Consider the following 17657-nt stretch of genomic DNA (forward strand, 5'->3'; position numbering starts at 1 on the left):
GCTTAAACCTTATAATTGTGTATTATCAATATGTATAACAATATGGTCATACTTCATGTTGATCCATCAACTTTGTTAGGTAATTAGCATTCACTATTTCAAATGAGACATCTTACCATTTAAAAAGACTTGACAAAATTGGCCACCAACCCAAATGTATTATGACCACCAAAAAGACTAAATTCATTACTAAGCATCCCAGTTCATAACCTCAATTATAACCCTTTGTTATAACTCTTTCTCATGACAATTTGCAAGCTCGCATTGAGCAAAGTTTTGTAACACAAATGGGAGGCGAATCCAATCCAAACAAGCCACATTATGACATCACATTGTCAAGAAGAACCCGAAGACCACGTTTTGGAGAGAAAGTAAGTGCTTTGAAAGTTGAAGATAAACAAGGTGATGAAGAGAATGAAGAAGAGAAGATAAAGATAAAGTTCATAGATGTTTTTGGCGGGAAAGATGATGATGAAGAATGCAAAAACTCTCTCGGAGGGCATTTTACTAAGGAAGACAAGCAACGACAATTGGTTGTTAAACGTGAAAAAGGGCACGATGGGGTGAATCTTAAGAAAATGGTTAGCCGTTGTGCCAAGATGTGGGGTCATATGATCAAGATCAAAGGTGGTTCTAGAAAGAAGCGTGTTCTTCAGCTTACCATGTGATGACGGATGAAGACATGATATGGCGGTTTTTGCCTTGGTATGTTTGTTTTTTATATAAACATAATATGCATACTATGTACACGGTAAATAATGCTTGAAGGGACTTCTCTATACACAAAATTTATCTAGATTTGTTTCCAGTTGTCTGAAGTATTTTGATACTCAATTTCAAATGTCTACAAACAAACCATGTCAGCTATCATATCAGATTAAGTGCAAACACTTAGAAACACTCATATTTTCCCAAACTAAAAACCCGTTTTTTAAACTAAAAGCCCAGTTTAATGCTTCAGGTGGGCCAGATTCAACCGGGTTCAATTTGGATGGAACCAGTTTCTAAGGAGAAAGTTTGACACGTTTTTAATTAGCAAGTTTAGGATGGAACCGGTTTCTAAGGAGAAAGTTTGACACATTTGAAGTCGGGTTTAATGCTTCAGGTGGGTCAGATTCAACCGGGTTTAATTTGGATATAATGTATACTGTTACAAACTTATTTCAAACCAATTTCAATTAACAAACCAAATTATGAGTTAATAAAGAGAAGCTTATTGTATGCTTTAAAATTCTAAATTGATGATGAATACGGCGAACCGTAAATGTAGATCAACCAGCCCACAAAAACTTGCATCTTAAAACCGAGAGTAAACTGTCGTTTCTCAATGTGGCTTACTAATTTTGCCATTTTTATCCAAAAAGATTTTTTGCTCACTTTCATCCTTTTGGTTTTATTTTCTTGTCATTTCAATCCAATTTGTCAACTCCTTTTGTTTTCTATTAATCAGTCCTTCACGGTTCTTTTTACTGAAATCGTTAAACCCTAAAGCCATACAACTCTTGATTATGGTCAATTATTATTCATTTGATTTTGATGGACAAATGTTCCTTCCTAAACGATTCAATCATGATTTTGATGGGGATCCATAAGGGTTTTTGAGTAACATTTGAACATTCCATATCAGTCAATAACATTTTCACCATATAGAGTAAATGAGTTAAAAAACACATGCATTGATGGATAGTGAGGTCTCATATTGACAGTCATAAGGTCTTTTCTTGTAGATGATTCAGTCATAAGCTTTTCCTAATTCATTCTTCTTTAAATTGCTAAAAGCAAAAAGAAGTTCATCAAACTTTAAGCAAAGAATTCAAATGAACTCTTCAAATTAACAAGTTTTTCTCTCTCAAATATCCAACCATCCTATTAATTCTTTATAGCATGCTCTATTTTGTTTTGACAAATAAGCCAGCAACCGTTGACATTTTTGCAAACTTTCCACATACCTCTCTAAGATACATAGTCTTTTTTGTGCAATTCCAAATGTGAATGAAGTCTCTGTATCTTATTGGTAAAACTTACTTGAAATTCAAAAGATACTCTAACTTACTACTTGAAATTCAACTGATACTCTTTATTATGTCGATTACTTTCCACAAAGCAATTGCTTATTTATTTGAAAGCAGCTAGAAGCAGTGGCATGAATTAAATGTCTTTTTTAATAATATAACAATAACCTAGACTTTGGATTAAATACATTTAAATTAGCATTCTAACAAACAAATCAAGTAGTGTAATTAAAACACATTGTAACTTTTAGAATAGTTACATAAATGTTTGAAGCGTATGGTAGGACAAACAGATTAAACCGATTTATCCAAAAACCAGTCCACTACAATCTATATAGGCAACGAACAGCACATAAAACGCTACAAATAAACGCTTTAGCGACTCTAAAATGTTGCCGTAATATAAAAAACTAACTAATTTATAAAACAATTGAATAGATGTAGATACATCTGAATGCAAAAGCCAGATTAAACAGGCAAATGCCAGAATCTCAGTTGCAGATTGTTATCGGCAACGTACAGCGCTAAATACGCTACTAAAAAGCACATCAAAGACTCTAATTTGTTGCCTTCAAACAAAAATATATTAAAATAGTTTTAATTGATCAAAGGCTCAGTTTAGTGTTTGAAATCATCAAATTAAGCGTGAAGCTTTCAGAGTTTGATGGTATAAATAGTAAATCATCATAGCCTTGATGTAGATGCATTATTATAGAGAGAAATTGAGAGAGATCTGACCTGGATGAAAATGAAGCTGTTGGAAATCGGTTATATAGTGTGAGTCTGATAGATGAAACCCTAATTCACGGTTTACAAAAGGCCATTTATTGTTGGGCCGGACCACAGCTATTTTGAAATCTGCTAAAATAGTGGCAAAACCGGGTTTTTACTCCAGATTACACATGCACAAACCGGTTAATGGTCAACGATCAACTAACCGGTTAATTGGGTCAGATACTGCCCGGTTTTCAAACACAAAAACTCTTGGTATAACCGGTTTTGAGTATACCCGAACTGGTTAACTGGGCAAAAAACTGGTTTTAAAAAAATTAATTAAAAAACTAAAATTGGTTTCGATTAACCGGTTTTGGGGTCAAAATGAAAAATTGGTTACTAATCGGTGATTTTTTTCGGGTATAAACTGGTTAGAGAGTTGCCGATTAGAGAATCAGGCACTAACCGAGTACAAACCGGTTAGGCTGTGCATCTCTACTCCAAACCGGTACATAAAGCCGTTTATTTAAATGTTATTGTGGTCAAAACTGTTTAAACCGGTTTTGATTTGTTAATTTTTTTATGCATCTTTATTGAGGAGTGGGGATTAGGGTGAACCTCTTGGAACTAGGGTTGGCCCTTTTAACTAAAGCATGACTCGATGAAGCTCAAATCTGAACTACCTTAACCTGAAAACCCGAACTCAAAAAAATACTAACCCAAACAAGAATTGATGTAACTTAGATTCGTTTTTAGGTATAATTTCTTGGGTTCAAGTAAGCCCAAATAAGCTTTTAGTTTTAAAACCAAATATAGTTTTAGATATAATAAGCTAAGCCGTAATGCTAACTATCCACGAATAAGTATCCTCGACCATTTGCTCATAGAGATGCAAATCTAGCAAATTATTTATATTGTGTTCATCTTAGGTCAGTTTTAACAAGTGTCGTAGTGTGTTTAATATTCACATGCCCAGACCTTAACAATCCATCATCTTTTGTATTATCTCCTGTATTAGCCACCCTTAATCTTTGTTGAAAAACTTTGTTTCTTGTCATGTTCAATTTTGTGCAAATACACATCCACCTCGACATCCTCATATCTGTTATGTCCATCTTACATATGTGTCTTCCTGACGGTCCAACATTTTGATACGTATAAGATAATAGTTGAGTTACAACCCTACAAAATTTTCTTGTTAATTTAGTTATAAACCTCTTGTCACATAATACCATCGTGACTGCGTCACTAACTATGTGTGTATCGCTATGCACAAATAATCCTAAATATCTAAAATTGGTTGACTGTGAAACGACATGGCCTTCATTGATGATCAGGATGCCTCCATCATTGTCATTGTGTTACTAATGAGTAATGATATAAAAAGAAGTGTCCTTCAAATCGTTAAACAACCAAACAAATAAATATGACCAATTTAGTCTAGTTTATTGTTTCGTGAAACCATGGTTAACATTTCAACCTAAATTTTTCATCAAAATAAGTTGAACCGAATTGTAAAAAGCCCAGCAACCGTATAGTGAGTCAGGCGTTTTGTAAGTCGAAATCAATACTTCAACAAAAGTTTGTTTTGAGTAGATAGGTTACATCAAAAGTTTATGGGTTAGTGTACTATATATACATGTGTCCTTTTCTAGATGGAATCGTTTGACATGGTCAACTTACAACATCAAAGCATACACTCTTCTCATTAAACTAAAACTTATAAAACACTCATGCTCCACACTAACTATGTCATCAACACAAGCTTTAGCCACTAAACCAAATAACAACATTAACAACTTTATAACTCCAGACATTATTACAATAACCACACTAACCTAACCAACCAATCTTGTCCCACCCACCCACACACACACACACACAAACACACTCTCATCCACACAGTAATATCCAACCCCCCTCACACCAACACCTTCCATTAACCCACAATGTCCTCGACCACCACCATGGACCGCCGTACCTACTGGTGCCACGAGTGTGACATGAGCATCATCCTCATCCACACCACCACCACCGCCTCCCTCTGTCCTCACTGCAACTCCGATTTCATTGAAGAATTAGATTCCCCAATTACCTTCAACAATACAAACCCTAATAATATTAATAACAATAACAATAATCAATTGCTATTTCCTTCATTTCTCGACGACCCATCAATTCCGGCAGCCGATAACCCATACTTCCACCGTGTAATCACCCACCTCTTCAACTCCGACCACCACACTTCGACCACCTCCCGCCACCACTCTCCGGCGTCCAAATCCGCTATTGAATCAATCCCATCTGCCAAAATCACACCCGGGTTTCTTCAAATTGACCCAATTGTCATATGTGCCGTGTGCAAAGACCAGTTTGTGATCGATGATTTAACGAAAGAGCTACCGTGTAAGCACTTATACCACTCGGATTGCATACTCCCGTGGCTTTCGCAGCGTAATTCGTGCCCCGTGTGCCGGTTCCAGCTCCCGATTGATCCCGTGGACGGTGATTCGAAGATTAGACGCCGGTCGAGGTCTCGGGTTTTGAGATTGGGGGATTTGGTTGATGAGGAGGATGATGAGGAGTTAATGGGGTTTGGATTGAGGCACCTTGCGCGGAGGCATCGGTTGGTGTTTCCGGGTAGGGATCAGCGCGGTGGGGTGGAGGGTTTGTTTTCGCCCACTCAGATTGGGGAGGAGGTGCAGGTGGATGTGGATGTGGTGACGGGTTCGGGTCGGACGAATAGTGTTGAGACGGTGTCTAGTTGGCCGAGCTGGCCCGTTGATGGGGGTGAGATTGATACTAGAGTTAATGATGATGATGATGTTGTCATGTCTTGATAATGCTGCGTATGAGGACTCGGTTACAGGTAATTTGAAGGTGTGTTTGTTGATTCCGGTTACTAGCATTTGCATTTGATGGCTGTGATTGTGTAGCATATGAAATACATATTGGTTTTTCGTTAGGCATGTAAATGAACCGTCCGTGAATCAGTTCGTTGGGAAGTTCATTTATGTTCTTTAAACGAACAAACATGAACACCTGTTTCGTTCATTTGTTTAAGTTCGTGTGTTTATGCTCATTTAACCCATTTAACTATGTAAATTTAATAATAACTTTAAAAATAATTAAACATGTTTTAGACTTTAATTGGTTTTTGTTTATGATTGTTTGTTTGTGTTCGTTTATGTTTATGAATTGTTCATTTAGGTTCTCAAAGAACAAACATAAACAAACACGAACATGTTCATTTTCTTAACAAACGTACATGAACAAGAAAATCCGTTTGTTTAGTTGTTTGTGTTCGTTTGGTTCGGTCTGTTTACAATACTTTTAGCATACACCCAATAATCGTATCTTTTATTTGGTGTTTTGAATTTGATGAACTCATTCTTGAATAACCTAATTAAATCTTTTTTACTAGTATGCAGATGATGTATAGTGGTTCTTATGGTTACAAGGTACCTCACGAGCCTGCAAATTTAACCAAGTGTAAATTGGTTGCGGGTATTATGTTTTACCTTCTGCTACTATATCCTAGATCCTAAACCCTAATAAAGATTCGGTGGCCCGTGACACTGTTATGCCGATTTTGCTTCTACTTTTTTGGTTTCTGTTATAATAATGGGCCTTTGTTTTCCTGTGTTGAGTTTGCAAATAACATTTGATGCAGTTGTAGTTTTGTTGGTGTTATTGTTATCATTGTGAATTTTGGGGTTTTCTGGAATGCTGGTGCAACTACATATCAAGTGTTGGTTCTTTAACATTATATAGATATAACTACAAATAATTAGAGAACAAAAAAGAACACTTTGATCATGGATTGGATGAGGTGATTCATGACTTGCTATGTGGTTATGTACAGAGAGGTGTTTAAATACTCTTTTTAAGTCGTGGAGCATATTTGAAATTTTTGTGTATATATTCATTCAAAGATGTTCTAAATGGTTGACAATGTAATCAAGTATATCAAGCAGTAGCAACATATAGGAAAGGGAAACATAAAAAGAGCCACTTAACGCATAGAGTCTTTGCTAATGCTAAAGTTTTAAGAAGAGATGTCATTGTGTATTTATGTCGACTATAAAACAATTAAACAAGAGCATAAAAACCACTTGACAATGTAATTAAGCTCTTTTATATTAGGTCGCCAAAAACGTCGGGTTTTTCATGTGTTTGAAAACAAACCAAAATGAATTCTGATTAAAATAATTTCATATTATAAACTACGGTAAAAAAATCGCATAAAATCGTGTTTATAGACGTGTTTGTTTTTATACAAGCATGTGCCGACGATGGTGGATTGGTGATGGCAAAACCGATACAAGTGATTTTGGTGGTGTCGACAGTGTGATGGTAGCCGGTAGGCACACGTAACACCTAATTTTGGATTTGTTATTATTTCAATGTTTTTAATGTATTTATTTGAGTAGTTAATGATTATATATGTATGAATGTAGTTATTTAGTTAGATTCTTAATGAGACACTAAAGTGGATTGCCTAAGTTCAATTTTTTTCAAAGGTGAATTGTCTAAGAAAGCCTAAAAAGCGGTTTATAAGTAGCACAACTCATGTCTTTAATGGATTAGTTTGGAGATGAAGCTAGGGTTTTGAGGTGTGACATTAACGGGGATGGTGATTGTTTAGTTTAGGTGATCATGCGTGCGGAGAGTGGTGGTGATGGTGTTGCGTTTGTGGCGGGGTGGCGACATTGATGAATAACCGGTGGATATGGTGTTGGTGGCGATGGAGATGGTAAAGATATTGATGGGTAGGTGACCACAGTGACACGATGGTGGTGGTAATGGTCTTGTCAACAATGACTAGTAGACGGTAATGCCAAACAATATTGATGGTGGTGGAAAAGAGATGGCCTTGTAAACAATGACTTGTAGATGGTAACGCAAAACAATATGAATCAATGAGCACTTGCATTATTATGAACTACAATATAATTCACTAAACCCTAAATGACCCTAACCAAAATGGCGGTTCATAATAAAGTGACCTAAAATAAAAAAGGATGTCGCCTAGTATTTTTTTAATAAATATTTAAATGTCATAGCCCCAACCTCCAAGAGTATTTGTATTTTTAATGATAAAAAATAGAAACTAATACAAAACAAATAATAATCCTTGATGGGCTCACCGCTCCCCCGTGAGCAAGGGGCGTCGGATAACGAATTTAATTAGGTTTTAGTTTTTAGTGATTATTTAATCCTTTTCTAAAGTGATAGCAAATCGCAACACCTTTTTCTCGTGTTAGTTTTTTAATAGATATGACTAATGGCATTTTCTACTTTCTACGAAGGAAAATTATAAATGGAATATTTATATAATATATACTTATTTTCCTTTTGTGAATGTATACCTATGCCAACACTGTTATTGCCATTGTTACTTCAAAACCATCATCCTAAACCTTATCAGCCGGTGTATGTCGACCCTTGATAAGCCAAATTATCCTATAAACACCAGCATCCAGCCTGAACTTTTTTTTTAGCTCGACTATACAAACGTTCATCAACATAATAGCTGAAGCGGATGCAAAAAAATTTTAGACCTCAAACGAAAGTTTTTAGTTACACCATACCATTCAATGACCTCCTCTCAGCATGATCTCCAAATATCAACGTCAACACAATTTACATGGCTGGTTTAAAGCTCAAGTTGAGCTGAAATGTTGTTTATATATTGAATGCAATCTGGTATAAAGACTAACATATTACATATTCAACCCTTTAACAATAATAAACATAACAAACATTGGTTTAACATTCCCCCGCAAGTTGAGAGCGAGGAACGACCTGCAACTTGGACCTTAGAGATAGGAACCGTTTAGATGGTAAAGGCTTTGTGAAAGCATCCGCTACATGATCATTTGTAGAGATGAACTGGACATGTAGCTGACCTTGAGCCACTTGTTCACGAATAAAGTGGAAATCCACTTCTACATGTTTTGTACTCGCATGAAATATAGAATTTGCTAAGAGGTATGTGGCCCCTAGATTGTCACACCAAAGCGTAGGGAATGTGTTCACTGAAATGCCTAGTTCATGCAGGAGAGATTGTAACCACATTAACTCTGCCATTGTGTCAGCAAGTGCTTTGTACTCAGATTCAGTTGAAGGCCTTGAAACAGTTCGTTGTTTACTTGCAGACCAGGAAACAATATTAGATCCTGGATATATGGCAAACCCTCCCGTGGATCACCGGTCAACCGGGCAACCTGCCCAATGTGAATCTGAGTAGGGCCGAACAGGTGAAGTTACAACATTTTGACAATAAGCATCAGTAAAGGCTTGCAAGGTGGATCCACAAAAGGCAAGTTGTATTAGAACCGTCGATAAGCGATTAAACCACACCCTAGGGGCTTGCTTAAGCCCATAGAGAGATTTATGAAGAAGACATACATGATTTGGCTTATGTGGATCAACAAAACCAGGTGGTTGTTTCATATAAACCGTTTCTTTCAAATCCCTATGTAAGAAAGCATTTTGCACGTCTAACTGACGCAAAACCAGCTGCTTGTCACAACAAGCGACAAGAGAACCCTAAGTGTAGTTGCCTTTATTACTGGACTAAACGTCTCATGATAATCGATACCGGGTTGATGAGTGAATCCTTTGGCAACAAGACGTGCTTTGTGACGAGTGACATTGCCATGTGCATCCGTCTTTAACTTGGCCGAAATGTTGTTTATTATTGAATGCAAATAGAGGTTACAGTAGAGGTCAGAAGAAGTGATCTATATAAAGACCAACATATTACATATTAAACCCTTTAACAATAACAAATATAGCAAACATTGGTTTAACAACGCGTACCATCAATTTTTTAACTAAATTGTCAAACCGTACAAATCTCAATATATACGAACTAACATACAAGGTCGATAACTAAACGAACTTTTTAAGCTAGCTCGAATAACTTACTAGCGGCTTGGCTCATTTACATTCTAAGCCGTCCCTAACTCCCTATCTCAAATGATTTGACTAAACATTCGATTCTAATTCAAAAGCCCTAAGTTTCCAAATTCTAGAACAATATTATTATTATCCCGGTTGAACCCAAAAAACGGTCAAAGATGGTTGCCGATTGACCATTCTACCCCTGACGACTGACTCACGTATAATTTTTATCCATTCACGTTTAACAAACTCACCAGTCACCACTTACAAACGCATCTTTCCAGTATTCTCTCATCAATCATCATCATCAGACTTGCTTTTCGAATCTCAAGGTACACACACACTTCAAATCAATCGATTAATCAAATTCAATCTCAATTTCATTTGGTTGATTCATTTCATATGATTTTCAGTCGCCAGATCTGTATTTTCGCTCCTATTTTGACGACTGATTTTATTAATTTTGCAGTTTTGATTTTCAGCGATGGTGTTCTACAGGAGTGTTTCGCTTCTCTCCAAGCTTAGAAATCGCGTTGTAAGTTATTGTTATTTGATTTGATTTTTGTTTTCGCATACATCTGTTATATTGATTCATAGTTGATTTTAGGTAATTAGGTATTGATTGATAGTTGATTTGTATTTACTTGTAATGAACGTATTTCAATTGTTAATACAGCAATTGAAATGATACACAATGTAGCTATGCAGTGATATATCGGTTATCGGTCCCTTGGTAAAATATCGGTACGATATTATTGACGAAATTGACCGATATATCACCAATTTTCCCGATATCAGCTTTTCAAGTCTTAATTGTCAATTTTTTAGTGTTTAATGTTAGTGTTTTTAGTATTAATCAGTTCTTACTTGCTACAATTCTTGTGTTTTGTAAGTTGCAAAAGGTTAATTTGTTAATGATAGGAGAGTATACTGAATTGTTAGTGTGAAATTGCTATATATATTTAAATTCTTCATGATATTAAAATTACCGATATCCCACAGCGATAACTGATATCTCATATATAAGTCCTTGACCAATAGCCGATGTTTTTCCGCATTAACTGCGTAGAAATGTAGTTTTGATTTCAAACAGTTTAGAATCCACCACAATTTGGTTAATAAAGTAGTGAAAGTTGATTATTTGTTAGATATACAGTATGCAATTTATTGAGAGCCGTAGCTGCTTATTTAGTGAATGATTGTTTCTATGCATTTAGTAAGTGCTAATTTGTGGTTAATATGTTTCTTATGATTTGGTGACTTGTGTTTGTTTTACAGGTTCAACAGCCTAGTTTGACCAGTTCAGTAAGATGGCTGCAAATCCAGACCTCCTCTGACCTTGTAAGTTGTCTTAAATATGCTATTTTATGAAATTATAAACTAATATGAACCGAATGTATACATCAAAGGTTACAAAGTTTTTAATTGCTAGAGTTTTGAACTTTTTGGTTCAAGCTTATGGACCACAAAAGCCTAATCTTGTCTATTTGCTAAAAACTAAAATAAAATAAGCTTTCAGAGTGTTGGGAGTATACAACTTTAAGAAGGTCAATAATGCTAGAAAACTTTTTCTGTAGATGTGATTTGTAACAAATGTGGACATGTATTTCCTAAAGAAAGAAACAAATAAATAACTATTCTTAAAATGCTAAAGAATTAACCTATGTGCAAAATACTATTTCCTTTTTAGTTTTCAATTTATGTATTCAATTATTTAAGCTTCACTGTCTACTCCAACTTGACCAATAGAAATTTATGTAGCACATTGATAGCCACATGCTATATTTATATTCTTAATTCTTCATTTTGAGAATTTGATCCGGAAGTCTTAATACGTTTAATTCAATGTAGGACCTTCATTCTCAGCTTAAGGAATTGATTCCAGAACAGCAGGTACATTGCCCACATTTATGGTTACTGGTGTCAGTTTTGATTGTATTTATTAACGATTTCAATCTTGTCCAGGAGCGCCTAAAAAAGATCAAATCAGAATATGGCAAAGTTCAGTTGGGTAACATTACTGTTAATATGGTAAATAAACTTTTCTTTCTTTTGTTTTTTTTTTCTTTCAAATTTTTGGTAGTTTATAATATTTACTTACTCTTTTGTTACACATTTGAAGGTAATTGGTGGTATGCGAGGAATGACAGGTCTGCTTTGGGAAACATCGTTACTTGACCCAGATGAGGTATAAACTCAGGTCCACTGTGGGAATTATCTGCAACTTGTCAAAATGCAAAATATATATAATGGGTTTCGTTTCTTATAAATTAGGGAATTCGCTTCAGGGGTCTATCTATACCCGAATGCCAGAAGTTATTACCAGCAGCAAAGCCCGGTGGTGAGCCATTGCCTGAGGGTCTTCTTTGGCTTCTTTTGACCGGAAAGGTAGACAACTATCCATATTATCCTGATCATTATTATTATTTTATTATTATTATTAGTTATTTTTATTATTATTGAATTTTTGTGGTGATCTTGTTTCTGTGGTAACTTTTTGTATTTGCTATCTGCTCTCTCTCTCTCTCTCTCTATATATATATATATGTATTCATATGTGCTGTATATTTATATGTATGTGTGTGCGTGCACATATACATATGCATATGCATATACAGGGTTTGGATCTCTTCAAACTCCAAAAAAATTAAGGACTTCAAGAACTCCTAACAACCAACCATTTTATTTTTTGTTATATATATTTAAGATATAATTTGAGGGTAGTTTGTCATTTAGTATATGCAATTTTGTAGTTATATATATTTAATCACAAGTTCACATATGTGTAATAACCAAATTACATATATGTAATCATAAAATTACATATAATAAATGGCAAACTACCCTCAAATAATATTAAATGTTATTCAATAAAAGATTGATTGTTAAGAGCTCTTAAAGCTCTTAAATTATCTTGAAGTTCTGAAATGATTCTGATCCTATATATGTATGCATATATATTTATGTATATGTATATGTCTATACAGACCATTTCTGTTTATGCTTTGATCTAATTTTTTGTGACCATTTTTCAAAATAAGGTACCAACTAAAGAACAAGTGGATGCTTTATCAAAGGACCTTCGCAGTCGTGCCACTATTCCAGGTCAGCTTCAATCATATTTTAAACCTATTTATTATATCTGAAACAAAGTGTATTTTTTAATGTTGGCTTCTTCATTCTTTGTTGCAGATCATGTGTACAAAGCAATCAATGCCTTACCTGTTACAGCTCATCCAATGACTCAGTTTACAACTGGTGTTATGGCTCTTCAGGTGTTAATTGCAAGTTGTTTTAGAGAATTATGATAAAATTGTTTAACATAATACGTTTATGAGTTTATCTATGGGACCCACTTAACCATTTCTACCAATTCTTATTTCAGGTACAAAGTGAATTTTCAAAAGCCTATGAGAAAGGAATCCATAAATCCAAGTGAGTATATTTATGATATCAATTTATAAGTTATATTCTTAAAGAATTAAAAAATGTAATGTTTACCTTACTTATTATAGATACTGGGAGCCGACATACGAGGACTCACTTTCATTGATTGCTCAAGTGCCAGCTGTTGCTGCATACGTCTACCGCAGGTATCTATAAATTTGTTTTTAGTTATATACTCCTGCTGTTTTGTACCAAGTCTGAATTCGCTTTAATTACTTTTCGTAGGATGTATAAAAATGGAGAAAGAATACCAGTGGATGACTCACTAGATTATGGCGCAAATTTTGCACACATGCTTGGATTTGATGGTCCTGAAATGCAAGAGCTTATGAGGCTTTATGTCACCATCCACAGGTGAGATTATGCATTTCTGATATTTGAGCGTATGTTTAAACGAAATATAGAATATGTTTTTAATTGGTTTATGAATTGTTGCAGTGACCATGAAGGTGGAAACGTCAGTGCTCATACTGGTCATCTTGTAAGCATATAAACCCTTTTCGCACTTTTCCCAATTTTTTTATTTTTTTTTTCATGTTTATATATATTATATTTATATAACTATTTTTTTATGGTTTATTTAGGTTGCTAGTGCGCTCTCGGATCCATATCTTTCGTTTGCTGCAGCATTAAATGGTCTAGCTGGACCGCTTCATGGACTGGCTAATCAGGTGTACTTTTGCTGCCCCTAACTTTTCTTTTTCAGTAAATTACGGTTTTAGTCCTTGTGGTTTGGCCAGAATAACTAGGATTGTAAACGGACCACTCGAACATGAACGGGGCATGTTCGTGTTAGCTCGTTTAACTTTAACCAAAGAAACGATTGAACATGAACAATTAAACAGACAGGGTTTTCTTGTTTGTGTTTGTTCGTTAAGAAAAAGAATATGCTTGTGTTTGTTTATGCTAGTTCGTTAACTATATGATCGAATTGTTCACGAACCTACACGAACGAACATAACTTAACATAGATTACAGACATAACTGAGCTAAAACTAATTAAAGCAATGTGAGGAACAATGTGTTGGGCCTAAAAAGTTATTAAATGTAAACAAAAGGACTTAACAAACGTAAACAAATGAACATAAATTAACGTAAACAAACAAACATAAACAAATTTAAATAAATGAACTTTAACAACAAAAATGAACAAACGTGACGTGCTCAAGTTTGTTCTTTTAACTGATAAACAAAACATTTTGGTCATAATTGTTCGTTTATTTAAATAATGAACTTTTCACTGAACAGTTAATGAACTGTTCACTAAACGTTTGGTTTGTTAATAGGCCTAAGGATAACCCTTTTAGCCTATTGGCTCTAATTTGACTATGGTTTCACTTTCTTATAAATTATTTGTGTATTTTGAGTAAATGACATAAGTGATGCTCTTACTTTTAAATTATGTTGTAAGTTGCATATTTGTCCCCATGTGTAAAAAGACTAGAATGCCCTTGCATTAAACAAACAGTGTTTGTGTCATGGTCTTAATTGAGAAGAAAATAAACACAGTGACTGAAAAAGTCAAATTATAACTAATGGACTAAATGGTTATTTCGGGCACCACAGGGACTAAAACCGTCTATCACTGCTTTTTTTTATAGTTATATAATTAAACTTTTTTGTATAAATTATTATACGGTGCAGGAAGTTTTGTTATGGATAAAATCAGTGGTAGATGAATGTGGAGAGAACATAACCACAGATCAACTGAAGGACTATGTATGGAAAACCTTAAACAGTGGGAAGGTAATGCTATTATAAGTTTTTTTTTCTTTTAAATTGCAACAGTATTTCTGTTCATGTTAACGTATATTTATTATAAATTTTCATTAATTATTAATCGCAGGTTGTTCCTGGATTTGGACATGGTGTTCTACGAAAAACTGATCCCAGATATATGTGCCAACGAGAATTTGCATTGAAACATTTGCCTAACGATCCTCTGTTCCAACTGGTTAGCGCGTAACAACTTTGTATTATTATTGTCATTGGTTTTTTAGGCTACCTTTCTCTGAATTCTTTTTATTTTTTTAGGTTTCAAAGCTTTATGATGTGGTGCCTCCAATACTAACAGAACTTGGCAAGGTAAGTGTCTTTTATATTAATTCTGATCTCGCAAATTTGTACTCAGTGATGTGCATATCATGACCTCTTTCTATTTAAAATAACTTATTATAGATGTCAGTAATTAATACTTGAACTTCATTATTTTTAATATGGAATTCTGCTTGTAGGTGAAAAACCCTTGGCCTAATGTCGATGCTCATAGCGGTGTCTTGCTCAACTACTATGGTTTAACTGAAGCAAGGTATGCAACATCATATTTTTTTTATTAAATATTAATTTTTGATTTAAAATGAAAAGAAACCACAAAAGTAACTAGTTTTCTGACGGTGTTATACATTTATGATCATGTCAAAACAATTTCACGCATATAGCCATGAAATACGCGAACCTTTTGGTCGCATATCGGCTAAATGAATCGGAGTTTTCTTCCCTGTGTTAGTTCCTTAAGAATATCATCATGTTGATGTTCGTTTATGTTTGTTTGTTAATAACATAAATGAACAGTTCACGAACGAACATATTTGAGCTCACACCAACTAAAACTTAATTGTGTTGGGTATATTTTAATTTTTAAAACTAGACTAAATTGTAATGGGTCTATAAACTTTAATTGAATATATCAAGTAACGTAAACGAATATGTTCATCTTCGTACGTTTAACTAACTGAGCAAAAAGTTTTGTTCATGTTCATTCGTATATCAAATAACGAACTTCGCGCCGAATGGTGGTTTACGAACTGTTCATATAACGTTCGGTTCATATAGAGGCCCACTGGTGATTTGTTTATGACATATCCAAGAAAATGATTTTCCTAATGATTGTTTAGTAAAATAGCATTTCATAACATTTTGATTCATAAAATTTTAACACGTTTCAGATATTTCACCGTTCTCTTTGGTGTATCGAGGGCAATTGGAATCTGTTCTCAGGTTAGCCAATTAATTTTAATGTTTTTAGTGTTTATTTATTATATGCAAATGTCTTAAATCTTTACCATCAATTTTTATTCAGCTCATATGGGATCGAGCTCTCGGGTTACCATTGGAGAGGCCGAAAAGTGTTACAATGGAATGGCTTGAACAACACTGCAAGAAGTCTGCATAACTTTATAAACACAAAAGATCCAAAATTTCATTTTTTTTACAAAAGTTAAGTAATAATAATGGCTTGTAGATGCGCGGTAGTCGTATGAAAAGCATTGGCACTAGAATTTGGACAGCAGCCAGCGAGTGTGTATTTGACTATTGTTTTGGCTACGTGGCTGGTTATGTGTTTTACTGTTTGTGCGATCGGTTGATTATTGGTTTTGTTTTGAAATGTTCCATTTCGGCGAGGCAGGATTCTGGTATTCTTGTGTTTATGGTCGAACGGATTAGAAGGCTCGAAAACAGTTTAATATTTTTTCAAATGCTTATAGTGTTCTAAATCATTTTATCTAAAGTAAAATAATAATATTATTATTAACAATGCGTGTCCAACATAGAAAAGATATAAGCAGAGAATTGCAAGTATCACATTAAACACCAGTTTCTTAATCTGATGTCAATGAATAATTTTTTCTTATTTCTTTTTCTATATTTATATACCCCGTAAATTTTTTTTTTCTGGATATATTCCAAGTTGTTTTAAGACTTTGCAAGGGGCTTTACAATGGGATAAATAATATGTTGGTAAACATTGCGAGTATGTTTGGGATTGAGTTTGAAAAATGCCTATTGATTTATTGGTGTTTTCAAAAGGGGAAATATCATAAAAAACCAATGTACTTTCTCACAAAAGTCCCTAAACAATTTTTTTCACATAAAAATCCCTCTACATGCTATTTTTTAATAAAATTGTGATTTCTTGTTACAAGTAATTATATAGATAGTTTTTGTAATTTAACTATATTACAACTTTAGTCCCCAAGTTGAAAACATTTTAATTTAAGACCATTAGTTTTTATGAAGTTAACACCTTTAGTATCTAAAACAGATGGGAATAAGTTTTAGGTTAAATGAATACATACCAAATTAGCTTTTACATAAATTATTTTTTTTTTAAAATATCATAAAATCATTTTAATAAAATTACAATTAAGTGTTAAATTACAACAATAACCCTCTCCATCTTGTTCACCAAACTGATTCATCACCGTGCTCAATTTTCAGTAGAGATGGGAAGATTATAAACACCAACTAGCGACACCTTGCCACCAAACAAGACTGGTATTTCAGCCAAGGTATATTGTTGCCAGCTCCAATCACGCCTACCGACTTGATTTAGATGGGTTTAAGGTACCATCGATTGCAGATGTGGCGATGTTAATGACGGCAGGTTTGACACTGATCAATTGGAGAAGTCAAGTTGCAGATCTAGCCATGGTGGCGACGATGGGGGTCTGACACCAATCTAGCGTTAGTTCTCTGAGTAACACCGGCGGAGATGGTGGGTTTGAAAAAGTGGTGTTTGTTTCCGACCAAGAATTGCATATATGTGCCGTTGATGTTTGGGTGCGGTGGTGC

At 34.5% G+C, this 17657-nt stretch overlaps 3 protein-coding genes and 1 non-coding gene across 4 annotated transcripts; 3 read left to right on the forward strand and 1 right to left on the reverse strand.

Annotated features, from left to right (window-relative positions):
- Nucleotides 1-287: 287 nt before the first annotated feature.
- Nucleotides 288-668, forward strand: LOC143569089 (uncharacterized). Its single transcript, XM_077055077.1, has one exon. The coding sequence runs from the start codon at nucleotides 288-290 to the stop codon at nucleotides 666-668; it is 381 nt and encodes a 126-aa protein (XP_076911192.1).
- A 1953-nt stretch (nucleotides 669-2621) lies between these two features.
- LOC143569095 (small nucleolar RNA snoR116) lies at nucleotides 2622-2705 on the reverse strand. Its single transcript, XR_013141670.1, has one exon. It is a non-coding gene; the product is annotated as a small nucleolar RNA snoR116 (small nucleolar RNA).
- Nucleotides 2706-4676: 1971 nt separating this feature from the next.
- On the forward strand, nucleotides 4677-6453 carry LOC143569069 (E3 ubiquitin-protein ligase RING1-like). The gene is made up of 2 exons (XM_077055064.1): nucleotides 4677-5595; nucleotides 6158-6453. Exon 1 carries the CDS (start codon nucleotides 4694-4696, stop codon nucleotides 5564-5566), a length of 873 nt encoding a protein of 290 aa, XP_076911179.1. The 5' UTR covers nucleotides 4677-4693; the 3' UTR covers nucleotides 5567-5595; nucleotides 6158-6453.
- Nucleotides 6454-9955: 3502 nt separating this feature from the next.
- Nucleotides 9956-16292, forward strand: LOC143569070 (citrate synthase, mitochondrial). Its single transcript, XM_077055065.1, has 20 exons — nucleotides 9956-9970; nucleotides 10121-10173; nucleotides 10917-10979; nucleotides 11490-11531; nucleotides 11604-11669; nucleotides 11761-11826; nucleotides 11913-12026; nucleotides 12680-12743; nucleotides 12831-12913; nucleotides 13024-13073; nucleotides 13154-13231; nucleotides 13311-13439; nucleotides 13524-13566; nucleotides 13670-13756; nucleotides 14730-14831; nucleotides 14932-15039; nucleotides 15120-15170; nucleotides 15320-15393; nucleotides 16031-16082; nucleotides 16165-16292. Exons 2-20 carry the CDS (start codon nucleotides 10123-10125, stop codon nucleotides 16255-16257), a joined length of 1416 nt encoding a protein of 471 aa, XP_076911180.1. The 5' UTR covers nucleotides 9956-9970; nucleotides 10121-10122; the 3' UTR covers nucleotides 16258-16292.
- The last annotated feature ends 1365 nt before the right edge of the window (nucleotides 16293-17657 follow it).

This window comes from Bidens hawaiensis, unplaced genomic scaffold, assembly GCF_021521415.1.
Source record: "Bidens hawaiensis isolate Kalapana, Puna unplaced genomic scaffold, B.hawaiensis_p1.1 tig00024303_1, whole genome shotgun sequence".
NCBI classification, from domain to species: domain Eukaryota; kingdom Viridiplantae; phylum Streptophyta; class Magnoliopsida; order Asterales; family Asteraceae; genus Bidens; species Bidens hawaiensis.